General features: G+C 39.7%; 1 protein-coding gene across 8 annotated transcripts in view; it reads left to right on the top strand.

Annotated features, from left to right (window-relative positions):
* LOC149319486 (dystrophin-like) overlaps positions 1-15,968 on the top strand; it is a 1,434,671-nt gene that overhangs the window by 274,974 nt on the left and 1,143,729 nt on the right. The window contains exon 1 of one of the 8 annotated variants that reach the window (XM_089511812.1): positions 10,565-10,931. The exons of the other annotated variants lie outside the window; for them this stretch is intronic. Coding sequence (XP_089367938.1) covers positions 10,883-10,931 — 49 coding nt within the window. The 5' untranslated portion in view covers positions 10,565-10,882. Of the gene's footprint in view, positions 1-10,564; positions 10,932-15,968 lie in introns of those variants that run through there. 8 annotated transcript variants of the gene reach the window in all.

Below are 15,968 nucleotides of genomic sequence, written 5' to 3'. Positions count from 1 at the left end.
GTACGTATCCTATACGTACAAGATGGTGGCGCCCCTTCCACATGGGCGCCGCCATCTTTACGTACTGGACGCATAGCGTCCAGACGTGTCGCGGGGCCTATGACGTCGCGAATGCGCCAGCGGTGCCTCGCGACGTCATAGAGGCGCCGCAAAAAGAAGCTCCGAAATGGAGCTTCTTTTTTGCTCCGCGCGGATGCTGCGCGGTTTGGCTGCTGCAGCTCCCGCACGGAGCAAACGGTGGCAGCGGGGAAGCGCCGCAAAGCGGCAGTTTGTATCCCGCCACTAATCCTCTTTGCATATCCTCCCACCCTGAGGCCTTGCCATTCAACAACAGAACAATACACAGATTAACATGGAAATCACTCCTCCCTACACAGGTCACTCAGTGTGTGTGTGTGTGTGTGTGTGTGTGTATACCCCGCTCTCTTCTGTGCCAACATTCTCTGAAGATGCCAGCCACAGAAACATCAGGAATAAACTGTTCTAGAACATGGCCATATAGCCTGAAAAACCCACAAAAACTATAAAAAATATGTCATACCTCCCTTATTGTTATAGCTGTTGCATTCTGAGGGATAGGTGTGACCTTAATGTCTCAATAATTCAAAAATGATTTATATTGTTTCTCTGCTTATTCTTAAAATAAACCGGAAATGTGAAGTGTGTGGCACTCCAACTGTTGTTGCACTAGCCAGCATTGCTAATGGCATTTGGAGGATGATAGTTGTTGCAATCCAGGGGTATCCAGTGGATCTACTATTGAAGGGATAATAATCCACTTTTTATTTTACTAAATGAGAGCTCTCCAGGACCATATTCATTCAGAGGTTAATAACAAGCAAAATAAGAACAATAATAATAAAACAATAACAAAGAAAAAACAGTGTATGAAAACAATATACTTGCCCAATACAACAGACTGGAGGAGCTAAGGAAAGTTGGGCCTGGTTCAAAAGACCTGCATATCTGATTCCAAAGATGTTACCTAGAAGCATTAGCCTCATTTTGTAAATTGCTTTAGAAAAATAGGGGATACTTATCAAGAGTTATATGTAGTTTCAATTGTGTGTGTGTGTGGGGGGGGTAGTTGTAAAATGTTTAGTAAAGCATGCTCAGCAGACATGCTTAAGGTAGCTGTCTGGATTCCCACCTCTGCTTTAGGTGACTACTGATTAAAATCAATGTGTAGTGTCTGTTTGCCAGTTTTTCTCAAAATTCTTGAATGTGCACAAACTAAATTACAGTGGGGAAAACGGGATTGAGCTGTGAGCCCTGGAGACTCACATTTTAAACAATGTTTGGGTAGCTTTTCCATAGGAAGAGGGATAGCTTCAATTATTATGTCCATAAGTGCTCAGTGTATTTATTTTTGTACAAGCTAACCTAAAGTAATTTCTTCAACAGAAACTGTTCTCCAGTGATTGATCCACTTAAAAGGGCACCACTTGGTATTCTGTGAGATCCTGAAGGAAATTTGTTTCCAGTTAAAAATGATATGCCTGTTCTTTTACATTTCTATTTACTGGTTGATGCATCTAAAATTTAAAGAAAGGATATAACTGAATTTTAATAACATACTGCATACAGTGAGTACACATACGTAGGGGGAAAGTGGTAAATGTCTGAACATTTCCAAACAAAATACTTTGGTAATTTATTTAGTATGAAAGATAGGTAGTTATTTAATTATTATTTTTTTTACATTGACAGTTCTACCAGCAGTAGCACCTAGAATGTTTCAGGAGAGGATGATGGGAGGCTTTTATTTGGTCCATGATCATTGGTGTCATTGGGCTTCTGGCATGTTCACCCATACTATCTACAGCAAATTGTTGGCAAAGAATATCAGATTATTTCACCCATTGCCACCCAATTGGTGGATCTCTTTGGCACCTTTTCTTATAATGTTTCATCATACAGCAAAATTGTTATTGTTTAGGCAGCTATTGATTTTATCAGATGGATACATTTTATAAAAAGTAAAGGTAAAGGTTTTCCCTTTGATAAGATTGTCAAATCATGTTCAACTGTAGAGGTTAGTGCTCATTTCTGTTATTAAGCTGAAGAGCCAGCATTGTCATAGACGACTCATTGTCAAAGATTGACTACACAGACTGTACTTGAATGTTTACTTGCTTTCAAAGTGTTAGGTTGACAGAAGCTGGGACTAGTGACATCATTTAGCACATGGGTCTCGAAGCTCACTCCATCACGTGGCACTTGGGTCTCGAACTGCCTATCTTGCAGGTGTCAGAGTCAGCATCTTAACCACTGAGCCATCACATCTCACTATACATTTATATTTTCCCCTTTTAAAAATGCAACATTTTTTTTAGTGTGTGTGTATGTGTGTGTGTGTATATTTCAAAATGAATTGTATTTCTTGCTTTAATTGTTGTTAGGTATTCTAAATAGTGTAAGGTACTAGAAGGGCAGGAAATGAAATTTGATAGATAAATATATAAATGAAATGGATTGGTGTATTATCTTATGATAAATAATGTGGTGATAGTAATAACCATATCAGGACTACTTGGGTATTTCACCACCCAGACCAACATAAAGTTTTCCTGTATCACCTGAGGCATGTGAATCACATTCAGAGCAGGTGTAAAGGATCATGTTTCTGGACCTATAATAAAGTGGAAAAGTTCTGTTGGTCTCATCACAAATCCTAAATTCATAGACTTACCTTTAAAGACCATTGAATTCATTCTTTTAACAAATTAGTTACTCCTCTGAATTTAACTGGTAGTTGGTGGATGGCAAGCCATTATCTGTCCAACACTGAAAGGACAGTACATCTGGAAGTAATAATTTTATTTATTTATTTTGCACTACATGGTATGGCATGGAAAATAGCACTTTTAATACATAAGATATTGTAGTACGCCTTCTGTATTTGTGTACTTGCCATCCATGGATTTGAGCATCCATGGGTGGCAAGCCTGGGGGCAATGGCAGAGGAGGAGGAGGGAGGCGGCAGCAGGGGAAAAGGCAGCAAAGCGAAGGGGAGGAAGGAAGAGGGAGGTGACAGTAGTGGTGGAGGAGGTGGTAGGGCAAAGAGGAAGAAGAGGGAGGATGAAGGAGGGAGGCGGCGGCAGCAGTGGAACTGACAGGGCAAAGAGGAGGAGGAGGAGGAGGAGGAGGAGGAGGAAGGAAGAAGCTGTGGAAGAGGAAGAGGCAGGAGGAGGTGGGAGGAAGCTGTGAAGGAAGATGAGGAGGAAGAAGGAACAGGAAGAAATGGCAGTGGTGGGGGTCCCTTGATGCCCGTCGCCTCAGGGGAAAGCAGAGAGGGAAGGAGGTAGGATCATGAGGTGAAACCCTATTGTTCCCAATGGTGGTGCTGCCATGTGGCCATGCCACTACTGAGGACAATGAAACTTGAGCATCTGCAGATTTTGTCTGGAACAGATCCCCACAAATACTGAGGGACCACTATTTTGTTTAGATTTCTGACTTACTATTTGAGCAAAGCTTCAGTTCAGACCTATTTTCTGTCTTAATGCCACTCATCTATATATCAGTAACTGATAGATGGTGTGTGTGTGTGTGTGTGTACCTTTCCAATGCCTCAGTTATTTGGCTCACACTATTCTCTTCCCTCACTCCCACCCCAAAAACTGAAATGCAAAATTTTATTTTCTCATCTAGGCAGTTAAATCATGATGTCAATTGCAGATCAAGGACAAATTCATTTGCCCATAATAACTGTCTCATTTGGAAAAGCTTGGACTGTTTTCCTAGTTTACAATGAAGCAATATGTGCAGTGATTCAATATTTTCTGAGTTAAGCCTTATCGACATACAGTTGCACTTTCGAACTTGTCCTTTTTAAAGCTGTTACTCTGCCATTCCTTTCAAGCCTTGATGGAATTTATAGAAACCTTTCTCCAATAGATTTTGTTATCTTGTTTGCTTAAGCAGTGGTGGAAATAGACCATAATTCTAATTCTTTCAGAGAAATCCTGAACCAAACTTTAGAAAAGGTTTGCTTCTTGTGGTGACCCAATCTGATCTCTGGTAAATAGACTGTTTAGGGATTTGTATACAGACCTTCAAAACCTTTTGATCAGGATTGAAAATGGGCACATGCCATGACAAATGTTCCCTCTCTTGAGACTTTGTCCATTGTCCTTTTTTAAAATGTCATGTCTCTTCAGCTCACTTACATATGCCAGAAGTGACAAGTGGGGATTCTGGAGAATGTTATTGCTGCTGTTATTATCACCACCACACTTCTTTTACTTCAGCACTCAGCTGCTGCTACTATACTCTCACAGTCTTATCATGTATCAGAATCTGCAATGAGAACCACAGCACAAATTAAAATCTGATCACTATTTATTCTGCCAGTTGTGCTGTACAGTATATGTGAAATATTTTGTTTGTTTACTACCACAAACACACCAGGAGGTTAAAAAAAAAGATCTTTACAACATCCTGTTATAAGGCTTTCACATAGAAATCCCCACTAGGCCCAGAGGAGAAACAAAGTAAGGGAAAGGATTCCACGATTGTTTGCCTTACTTCATGTGACCTGCTTATGTCAGCAACAGGTACCCTAAGTGTTCAGAGTACCAAATAATACTCTACTTATGTTCTTTACCATGTATCCTTTTAATGTTCTTTTATGCTAAATCTAAATATACTAATAGTGATTTTAAGACTAAGTTTTGATCCGTTAGGCTAAGTGATTATTCTTGCTTTGTAGATGATACATAGCATCCTGTATACTAATAGCAAATTCATCATCTGAATTCAGTGTGCCCGCATCATATGTGGGGGTGCCATATGCGGCTTTCAGCTTACGCTGAAGCCATGCACCAAAAGCAGCGATGGTGCATGCATCTGTGGTGTGCATACTGCACTGTGCCACGCTGTATGCACAAGCTCCATTGTTTTCAATGGGACTTGACTATACATGGTATTTCCCTTAAATGGGGGGATAGGGGTTTCCGGAACAGATCCTCACGTAAGGGAAGGGCTGGCTGTAAATTTACATAACCACAAAGGTACTTCTGTGCTTCTGACAAGCACAGAAGGGAAGTATCAGCAGGTTTGGAGCAGCTTTAAAAGGGTATTTTTCATGGTTTTTTGGGCTATGTGGCCATGTTCTAGATGAGTTTATTCCTGACGTTTTGCCAGCATCTGTGGCTGGTGAAATGTCAGGAATAAACTCTTCTACAACATGGGCATATAGTCCCAAAAACCCATGAAAAATCCCCTTTTAAAGTTGCTCCAAACCTGGTCTCCTGAGTCATAGCCCAACACAAACAATAGACCACTGAGTTTTGTTGTTGTTGTTGTTTGGCTTTTAACTTCTACTTGTTTACAAACTTCAGATTGCCACAATACTGAATGATTCCTGGGATTTATAGACTGGGGAAGGACTTCAAATTTCCAAGTCCACATCCCTGAACTACAACAGTAAATGTCTTAGGCAGAAAATTCTAAATATCTCAATTTAATGCAAAGATTTCATGGCATGGAGCTATGGCAAGTGTTCTTGTGTTCCTTCAAGTCATTTCTGACTTATAGGCCTGTTACAGACTGCTAAAATAAAGCTACTTCAGGTCTCTTTGGAGGTATGCTGTTTAAATGATGCATGCATCCTAAGAATCCGGAAGCTGCACCAAAGCTGCACTCCAGTGCTTAGGAATGGAGTGTGGCTTTGGCCCAACCTCCAAATTCTTAGGACCCATGCATCATTTAAATAGCATATCTCCAAAGAGACCCAAAACAGCTTTATTTTGGCAGTCTGTAACAGGCCATAGTGACTCTAAGGCCCTATCATGTAGTTTTCTTGGCAAGATTTGTTCAGAGAAGGTTTGCCTTCCCCTGAGTCTGAGAACATATGACTTACCGAAGGTCACCCAGTGGGTTTAATGGCTGAGCTAGAAATTGAACTCTGGTCTCCAGACTTGTAGTCCCACATTCAAACCACTATGCCATGCTGCCTTTTAAAACATTATTAAAGAGCTATAACTGTGTAGCATATACATATATCTGTGTTCTTTCATTAAAGGGAAAAAAATTAAGTCCAATAAAACAAGCTGGATACCGCTGAATGCTTGAATATAATTTTGTATTTTTCCATTAATTTCTTAGTGCACCAAAATGGACTGATTCAACTTGCTGTCTTCATGAGAAAAAAATGTATATTTTCAGTATAAGGAAACAGTATTTTGACATGCTATATTTTAACCAGATTAAATTTCAGTGAAGCTGTGTTAGATAACCATTGTAACAGTTATATTCAAATCACAATTAAAAGTGGGATAGGGACCTTTTTCTAACACGTATATGCAGTCACCAATACAATGAGTACTTAACACAGCAAAAAGGGGAAAGGGGGGTTCCATGCTGTGTGAGTTTAATAAACATTTTTTTAAAATGTTAAGTATTTATCTTAAAAAAGATTTTAACCATTCTATTTACTCTCTGGATGGTTTTGCTTGCATTGGTTTTCTAAGCCTTTTTTTTAAAAAAAAATCCAGGCTCAATTTTACACAAAAAGTTGCAGATGATTACTTCTTAAACCTACTCAGATGAATGCAATTTTTCCATCACACCCCTCTATGCCTCTCTCTTCCTCTCATTCCCTCGCTCTCGGTAAACTCCAGTAGATTACCAGCATAAATCGTTATTCCCCATTTAGAGAAACTCCATTTAGGAGTTTCAGCATTATCTTCTCAATATCCCTTCCACTGATATAGTCCAGGGATCAAGAGGTCAGTGATGGGTTTTCAAGTGTGATATTTGGTCTCTGTCACAGATTAATCCTTCTTTTTTAAAAAGTAAATTTATATACTTAAGTGAGAATCCAGGGTTAGAACTTTAAAATAACCAGTTCCCTAGAAGGGAACAAATGCCATTGGGAAATGTCTTCAAAGATTTACATAACCTCTGCAAAACAAATTAACTCTAGTTCATTGCTTCTGCTGACTAAAATACTGTGGGGTGGGAGCTGTATGTTCCTGAGATGCCAGGCTGAACTCTTTGTAATTGTCAACCTCCAGGTAAAATTAAGCTTTCTTATTATGGCAGTCCAGAGAAATTTTCTTATGATCTTGAACCAGCCCTGCACATCCTTGCTCATGACTATCCTTGGTGCAGCAAGAGAGAGCTGACATGAAACTTCAGTTCTTGTTACTCTCTTGAGGGAAACTCTGGAGATTATTACATGGAAGAAAATGATGGGAGCAATCAGATTGCTCCCATCCTTATCTTGTCCTATTCACATGATCGGGGGAAAGATTATCACACACTGTGAATTTATCCTGTTCTTCTCTCATCTGTGAAGTGTAATGGACCCGTCATTTGGTATTAATGGTGTGATGATTCCTTGAGAGCAATGCCCTGTGCGTGGTCCTTATTCCCAGGGAATCCCTTAAAAAGAACTATTTTTCCGCTGCCACCACTCAGTGAATTGTCCAAATTCCCCCCCCAGCACACACTGAGACTTGCTGGGACCTCTAGTTTCTTTCTGTACTAACCCAGAGCAATCAGTAACCGAGTTAAGGCACGTGTACAGGAGCAAAGAGATAGCAGATGCTTTTAAAAGAAAGAGTTTATTTTAAAGAAATAATATAGAATAGAAAGGTATCACTCATGCCAGGCCTCCTTGCCTTGCAGTTCAGAAAACACAGTTACAAAGATATTCATTTCAGGCAAGCTATTAGATAAACATAACAAAAAGACCTACACGTCCTGACTAACACTGTTCCTGAACTACTCACACAATGATGGGATTTGTAGTCCTTGTGGAGTTCTTGGAATCAGGGAGCTGGCTCCTTGCCAACTCTACCTGCATCCCTGAGCCGGTCCTCCGGCTGCTCAGAGGACAAAGACAAGCCTCTGGTTTCCCCAAGCAAAGCCAAGATGGAGAACGAAGGACACATGGTCCTACAGGGGTATTTAAAGCCCTCTCTAGGAATCTTTTGAAACTGCCGCTCTGGCACTGGTGATTGGCCAAGTGAGCCTTACGTCAGCTATGATGCCACAGCTCATTAGCATGTGATGTCATCTCTCATTAGCATGTACCTCCTCCCAGATTAACCCTTTGTAGTTCAGGAGAAGTCCTCAGGTGACTGGGAGACCAGTCATCACAAATGGAAACTCCCATTAATACCAAATGATGGGTCCATTACACTTCATGTATGGGAGAAGAATGGGATAAGCATGCAGTGTGTGATAATCTTTCCTCCAATCGCACAAATAGGACAACTAGGGTAGGACAGGATAAGGGGCGCAATCCTCTCCATGTGATAATCTCCTCTGTCAGCCCAAGCAGTATAGATCAGGGCTCTAAACTTCATTTCTTATTGTTTGGGGTGTATTTTCTCAACATAGCAGCCTGCTTCTTTTCAACATAACTTTCCTAAGAAATGTTATCCTGTTTTCAGCATGTCATTAGACGCTTTCCATTCCAAGTTCTCCATCAAAAAGTGAAAATACTGGATACATATTTAATAGCCCTCATGAGACTCAGATCCTGTGACTCAGCAGCAGGTGTAGCCTGAAAGCTAAAGGACAGTTCTGGGCAGAACAGGGTGTGGAGTTTAGAATACAGGTCCTGAGGGACAGTAGTAGATGATACCTGACAGGTAAGAATCTAATAGATGCATCTATGCTGGGAGACATGCAACAGGAGAAAAGCTGTGAAGCCTTCCAACCTGAACTTTATATCTGGAAACTTTGAGCATGTTAGATCCAGAAATCTCTCTGAGCCTTATCACATTACAAAAGTAAGGCCTGAAGCAGATGGGCCAAATGAAGCAGATTCCGGACGCTTTGAGGGCTAGGCATTTATACAATGCGTGCCCCGAAATGGCCGGAAGCTGCTTTGAAGCCAGCTAACATGCCCCAAAGCTGCTGCAAAAAAGAGCAGTGAAAAGCCACTCCTGTCGGGACCACGGTATTCAGTCGCTATGGTCCCTGAGCGATTGGGGTGGGAATGGCCTCTGGCTGCTTCTTTTGTGCCATATTCTTGGCACCTAAGATGAGCAAGATAGAAGCGGCTTTCTATTTACCTCCCCTCTCTATCAGAGAGCTCTGATGCCACAACAGACTACAAACCTCAGTGTGATCTTGCTTGCCAGATAGATTATTCCAGAATGACAAAGGCATGGAAAGGAAATACTTTGAGAGTACATGGCAAGGTAAAAAGAAAACCACTTCTTCCTCACTGTCTCTCATCTTATTTTTGCAATGCAATAAGGTTCTGAAGGAACTTAAGGTGACAATATGCAGCAAAGCTTCTATGGTATACACACTTGCCTGAGAGCATATCATAGAACTCGTTGGGCTTACTTCTGAGTAAATATGATTTCTTGTTAGATATTATTTTATTTGGGGAGGACAGTAATGCACAGTATAGGTTTTTGCATGGGAAGAAGATGTTTGAAGAAGTTAAACACACTGTATATGTAAAACTGCTTAGCTAGACATATTGTGAGGTGAAATTTCTCCAAGTTAAGTACTTCAGAAGATTTTTTTCCTCTCCCACTTCCTCTTGGGGGAGGGGAGGAAGCTGCTCTTTTCTTCATAGTCTTTTGTGGCACTTGCCACTGTCCCCTGTTCTCCTCCCTGCATATCCCAGAACAGTGATATAGTTGATCATTGTGGTGGTGCAAAATCATGCAAAATTATATCTAGACTACCAACACAGTTATTGCTGTGTGCTACTAGCACTTCAGCAATACAGCAACAAATAAATAAACTAGAAGGGAAGAGAGGTGTTGTCCTAGGGTCATTTCTAATCTTCAGCCTTACCTTGGGAAAAGTGTTGGAGAATTCTGGCTCCTCTGAGGCTGCATTTACACTTCAGAAATAATGCCATTTGACACCACTTTAACTGCCTTGGCTTCATGCTTATGAAATCCTGGGGTTTATAGTTTGTTATGGCACAAGAGCACTCTCACAGAAGGTTAAATATTGCATGGAACTACAAATCCTATAATTCCACAGCACTGAGCAATGACAATTAAAGGGGTGTCAAACTGAATTATTTCTGGAGTGTAGATGTACCCCCCCCCCCATTTCTTTGCTTTTAGATACAGTAGAGAATTTTGAGAATGCCCCTGGACATTGTAGTTTTAAATCCTGATTCCTTCTTACACAATGGACATTTTACTAGAAACTCTGCAAGAATATACAGCACAACACAAAACATATGCACCTGCACTGAGATGAAAAAGAAATACATAATTATGATAGGTGAGGACAGGTGTTTTGATGACAAAACATTTGGTAAATTGGGTTAGAATTTCACAGTTCTCCCCGCACTCCCCAGTATTTAAAGTTAATACTCTGAGCCACTAAATAAGATTTCTGAAGGACTTAACACACTTTCAACCAGCTGGGCACCATGGGATTAGTCTCTCTCAAAAACTCTGGCTCATTCATTCGGTATAGACAGGGTTTAAATTAAGGACAATCCAAGTGCTTTTGGGTGCTTCTATTTCCACCTCCACTTATTCTGGTTCTTGCATAGCCCTGTTAGCTTGTTGCTGCTTCCTCCTTGCAAAACTCCCACATAAACAGGAGGTTCAGCAGTTGCAGAGAAAACAAAGATTACTGATTAGAAAAGAACATAATCAGGTAGATTGACACAGTGTTGGAAGAAACCATTGCCCTGGAAAAAAAAAGGGGGAGGGTGACATTGGCATTCTCACAGGATAGTGGTTGAGAGTTCTTTACTGTTACTGTTTACAACAGCATCAGAGAATGTAATATTCCTGGAGGCAGCTAAAAGGATTGTGCTATTTTCTGTCTCTTGGAAATTGCACAGGGTAGATGTGCAGGCATTATCTTCACTGTGCTAGAGCGGAGCCAACTGGGAAATTAAAAAAAAGAGTGAGTGAGAGAGTGCTTTCTCATGGAAGTACAAGCCAGGACACTGTTTGAAATATCTGGTGACTCATCTGGTAAGTTAAAAAGAAGAAGAAAATCCCCACCACTGTATGACAAAGACTAAGAGGAGTTAACATTTTAACAGCGTCATTCCCTAAAGATAGCTTTTGGGTTAGTTTGCCTTGTCTTCAGACACATTTATGTTACTGCTGTGTTCTGACCTTAAAAGGTAGTATTCTAACAACTTAGAAGGGGGGCGGGTGTAAAGTTGAAAAGGAAGAATTGTTGTTTTTAAATGCTGCTAATTGTAGCACTGTTATTCCACCGTGTAACTTTAACATCAATTTACTTATAGAAGCTGGCCCTGTGAATATAATCCTGATGAGAAATAAATTGGTATACCTACTGACAAACTTAACCCATGGAAGGGGTGGTTTGGAAAAGATTTTGCAGAATAGGCAGTGTTTACATTGTTGTAGCTAACCCAATCATTCTGTGTTATATATGTTTTTGTATAAATTATGGAATGGTTATTCTTAAAGGTGAGGACTTCATAAACAAATAAAAGCCTGATACCATGTAAGCTTAGATGTTAATCCTTCTGAGTTTAGTATGGCTAACGTCCAAGTAACTAGGAATGATATGAAACATTGCTGTATATGGCTTGCTGGAATAGTATGAAAACTGGGTCACTGGGTTAAAAACTACATATGGGTCAGTCTACTATTACTAGTGATTCAGAATGCAACACTGAGAACTGTACCTTGTGTTCTGCAAGTCTTGATATCTATTGTATATGGTGAAAGATTATGCAAAACATGTTATAATATGGGCATTTTAACAAAAATATTAGTGGTTGGTTCGTGTCATACATAAGTTTCTATAAAGGTTTTTTTTAACCGAGTAGAACTAAGAAAACGTCAGGTTTACCAGAAGTAAGTTGCAAGCATTTTGTTGTTTTCAAAGGTAAACAAATATTTTTAGCCTTCCTGTGTTCTATATGACTTACCCCCAGGTAAATAAGATTGCCATCTATACAACACTTCACTGTTGGTGAATTGTTTGTGTCTGTCTCTGAATTCTGCCTGAAAAATAACAAACACTGTTGCAGGGATTCCGTTGTTGTTGTTATTGTTGTTGTTTTTCAAATTTTGAATTGCAGTGATGAAGTGAATAATTGTTCCACAGATCTGCAGCATGTAAAATATTTGATTTACAACTTACAAAAGGAAATGTCTATCAGTAGGACACTTTTTTCTTTATGATTTTAATTCATACGAATCTCTAGAAAATTATGATGGACAGTTCATGGATTGTAAAGTCAAGCAGAGATGAGCAGAGCAAGACTTTTGCCTTGCTTGACACTGCAGATTCTATGTTCATAAAGCTTGTATTGAATTTTCCAAACATGGAGCAATGAATTCAAAGTACAGGAAAAGAGATTCTCCCTAAATATTAGGAAGAATGTAGAGTGAGAGCAATGTTCAACAGTTGAATATGTTGCCTCAGGGTATGGTGTAGTCTCCTTTGAAGCTTTTGAAGTAGAGGCTGGATGACTATCTGTTGGAAGTGCTTTGATTGTGTGTTGCTACTTGGACTGGATGGCCCTTGTGGTCTCTTCCAATGATATGATTCTGTGCCAAAATCATGATTGAAAGTGTGTGTTGTGTTTTGCAGTACTTTTGCTGTCTAGGAGTAGCCAAAATATGGCTATCCAGATGGTATTGGGCCAGAATTGTGAGATTTGAATTTCAGGCTCAGGGTGAAGAGGAGGAATCTCAGGATGAGAATGGTGTCTTGAAAGGAGTGTGTGTGTGTGTGTGTGTGTGGGATTGAATGACATACACAAATGTAGCCATGGTTGATACTTAATACATCATGTTTTATGACCAGATGCTGCCCTGTCATAACTCACTCTTGTAATGTCAACCAGGACTTAGATGCTGTGACATTAAAATGGTTGTCCCTTGATGTCAACTTTTGGTTTTAAACTAAGAGTCCATTTTAGAAACAGCCAGGATGACATGCTTCATCCATTGAGAAGGTAATGTAAATGTACACACTTATTTGACCTATGCAGAGATTACAGCGGGCAGCTTGTATTCACATATACATCTGACTCCTTCCAGTGTATTTATTGTTTGTTTGTTTGAATTATTTATAGACTTCTTCTTCTTTCTTTTCTTTTCATTTCTTTTTTGTCAAGGGAACCAATGTATGGTTTTGAAAGCCCGATGAAAATAGGACTCCTACAAATACATGTGTTACAATAACAGCTTTTCTGGCTTTTTAAATTTCACAGGATTGGACTTAGGCTGGCATATCTCATGTTCTGAGGAAACACAGAGGAAAAAAGTATTCCTAACTGATTTTAGCTGAATATTGTAGAAACTGGAGCTGCAATACTAAGATTGAAAAAGCGTGTACAGTTTCTGTGAGTCCCACATGAGCAGTTTGAAGGACCAACACTTGCTGTTATCCCTGCAGTGTTTCCCTGTGCCTTGGAGAGTGAATGTGAGAATGCCTTCTTTTTAACTATTAGAATAAAAAGTGCCAGTGTCATAGTGAAATGAACAGATTATGAATGTAAAATGTACTGTGCAATCCATGGATGTTATTTTTTAAAAGCCCCCTTGCTATGATGAAATAAAATGACATAGTTATTCTGAGTTTAGCCCCAAACTTGGAACATAATAACTGTAAAAACCTTACTAGACTTTTGAAACACCATTCTAAAATATCAATTTACCACCATCTGGCTTCAGACAGTTTCTGATGGCTGCTCATTTAAAGCTATATATAGTTGATTTGGCACCATCTGATAGTAGTTGAATTTATGGTGTCATTATTAATATGTTACTAAAAGATACCTAAACCAGTTTATCTTGGAGAAGGTACATACAAGGGTGCTGAATTATTCCAGGCCCAGCCAAAGGAGTTACCTAGAGCTATGAAACTTACATGCCATTCCACATATTCACTTCAAAATTCAATACACTTAGCATACCATTTCTCAAGTTTCTTTAACCATTCCAGTTTGTTTTTTATGTCTGGTCATTGAAACACTGCTCTGCTGCTGCTATCACCTCTGAACCCTTACAAACTTCCCATCTTTTTAGACACTTTTTAAAGGTTGAGAAACAGGACATAGATGGAGTGAGAACCGTTGAATGGGGTGAATAAGTGTTCAGATTAGAACAGTTTTATTCAAGTGAATGACACACTTTACATGCCATAAAGTTAGGAATTTGTTAGGAACTCATTGGTCATTATGGATTATATACTAGACTGGAGAAACCCTGGTAGCAATGGTGGAAAATTCTCCTATGTGAAAATAATAGCCTTCAAGGTCCCTGTTTTTGTGGTATGGATGCTGCATCTGTGTGTGTGTGTGTGTGTGTGTGTGTGTGAGAGAGAGAGAGAGAGAGAGAGAGAGAGAGAGAGAGAGAACGAGAACACATGATTATGAAGATTCAAAAGGGATGTTCTCAAGGAAAGCTTATTTTAATTATCAGGATTCTTCATGTTGTCTATGTTGGGTGTATTCCCTTTGGCAGCCACAAGGAAAAAATTGCTCATATAAGACAGAATTTCAGTTTCTACTTTCCTGTTCTGATGGAAAGATCAAGGAATTTATCACACACTGTTTAAAGCAACTTACCTCATTCACACTTAATTTTGAAGCCAGATTTTATCAAACGTGCTGGGGGTTGAGCGAGTGCAACCCTGGCATCTTTTCAAAACTTCTGTTTTTGAAAAGATGCAGGATAAGCATGCCTGGGACCTGGGCTGCAGCTGGGTTGCGCTCACCCAGCCCCTGCTGCATGTGATAAAATCAGCTTCAAAATTTAATGCAAATGGGTAAGTCACTTTAAACAGCATGTGATAAACTCCCAAGATTCTGCCTCCTCTTCTCCCGACTACAGCTTGGATCCTGGTGAATTAATTGAGTGCAAACTCAAAGTACAGTGTGCATTAGTTGAAACCATGGGGCAGAGGTGCATGACATTTTAAAAACAGTTGAGAAAGGGAGGATGCAGGGAAATTAGTTGCAGATTATGCAGTCATACATATGAAGGCATCTCCTTTACAAACATCCACACTGTATATACAGGTACTTAGGAATAGGGTTACAATATGCACACATTATTGAGTCAGAGCCACATGGCTGCATCCCTGCTCATGTGTTCTGATCAATGGGTAGGTAGCAATGTTAGTGTATGTGTAACATGTTCAGTTGCCTATTTAAACACGATGACTACATAACACTTGATAGAATGGGACAAGTACACAAGCTATTATAAAATTTCCTTTTCTTCCTCTTCTTCCTCTTCCCCCAGTACCTAAGATCCCATGTTATCCCTAATTTTGTGGGGAAAACTAAAAGTGTGTCTCTCTGACTTTATTTTATGTACTTAGTAAGATCTCAGAAATTTTTGGTTGCAAACATTCTAGAAAGGGTACAACATGTCTCAGCTCTAAAAGACTGAGAATAAACCTGCTACCAATATCAAGTCTGTGTCTTTTAATTTTCATTACCTAGCAGTTGGTTCTTAGTTGGCCTAATTGCATTATAATGGTACTGTGTTACACCAGCTGCTAGGGCATAATACTTTCTATCCTGAAATAGAAATAAATTATGCATAAGGTCAGGAATATTTATTTTCTAACCAACGAATCAACACACAAAACAAAGATACTGCAAATCCAAATGGATGAACAGAGTTAAGACTGAAAGGGATTGCCATTTGTGTTGCATTAGTATAGGGCCAGGTTGAACAAAAGTGTGGCATTCCAGACATTACTGGAATGTTATTCCCATCATCCCTCATCAGCATCTCTAAATACAATCCAACAACATGTGGAGGGCCACCACACTTTCCAAAGCTCTGATGCAGAAGGATGATTAGAAGGAAGAACCTGCCCATGTCAAGGGTTCCTGACCAAATGCATCAATATTTAAGTGGGGAGGGGAACAAAAGCAGGAGTGTCAATCAGACAGCCCTTCAGATATTTCCTGGTCTGCATATCTCACCTTAGGAATACAGCCACTCCTGCTTTTGTTGCTTTGTGCCTTCAAATTGTTCCCAACTTGTAGTGATTGCAAGGCA

Source organism: Sceloporus occidentalis, unplaced genomic scaffold (assembly GCF_023333645.1).
Source record: "Sceloporus occidentalis isolate IW3139 unplaced genomic scaffold, rSceOcc1.0.p SCAF_2, whole genome shotgun sequence".
Lineage (NCBI taxonomy): Eukaryota > Metazoa > Chordata > Lepidosauria > Squamata > Phrynosomatidae > Sceloporus > Sceloporus occidentalis.
The sequence above is the reverse complement of the archived record's forward strand: the minus strand, read 5'-3'. Positions and strand labels throughout refer to the sequence as shown.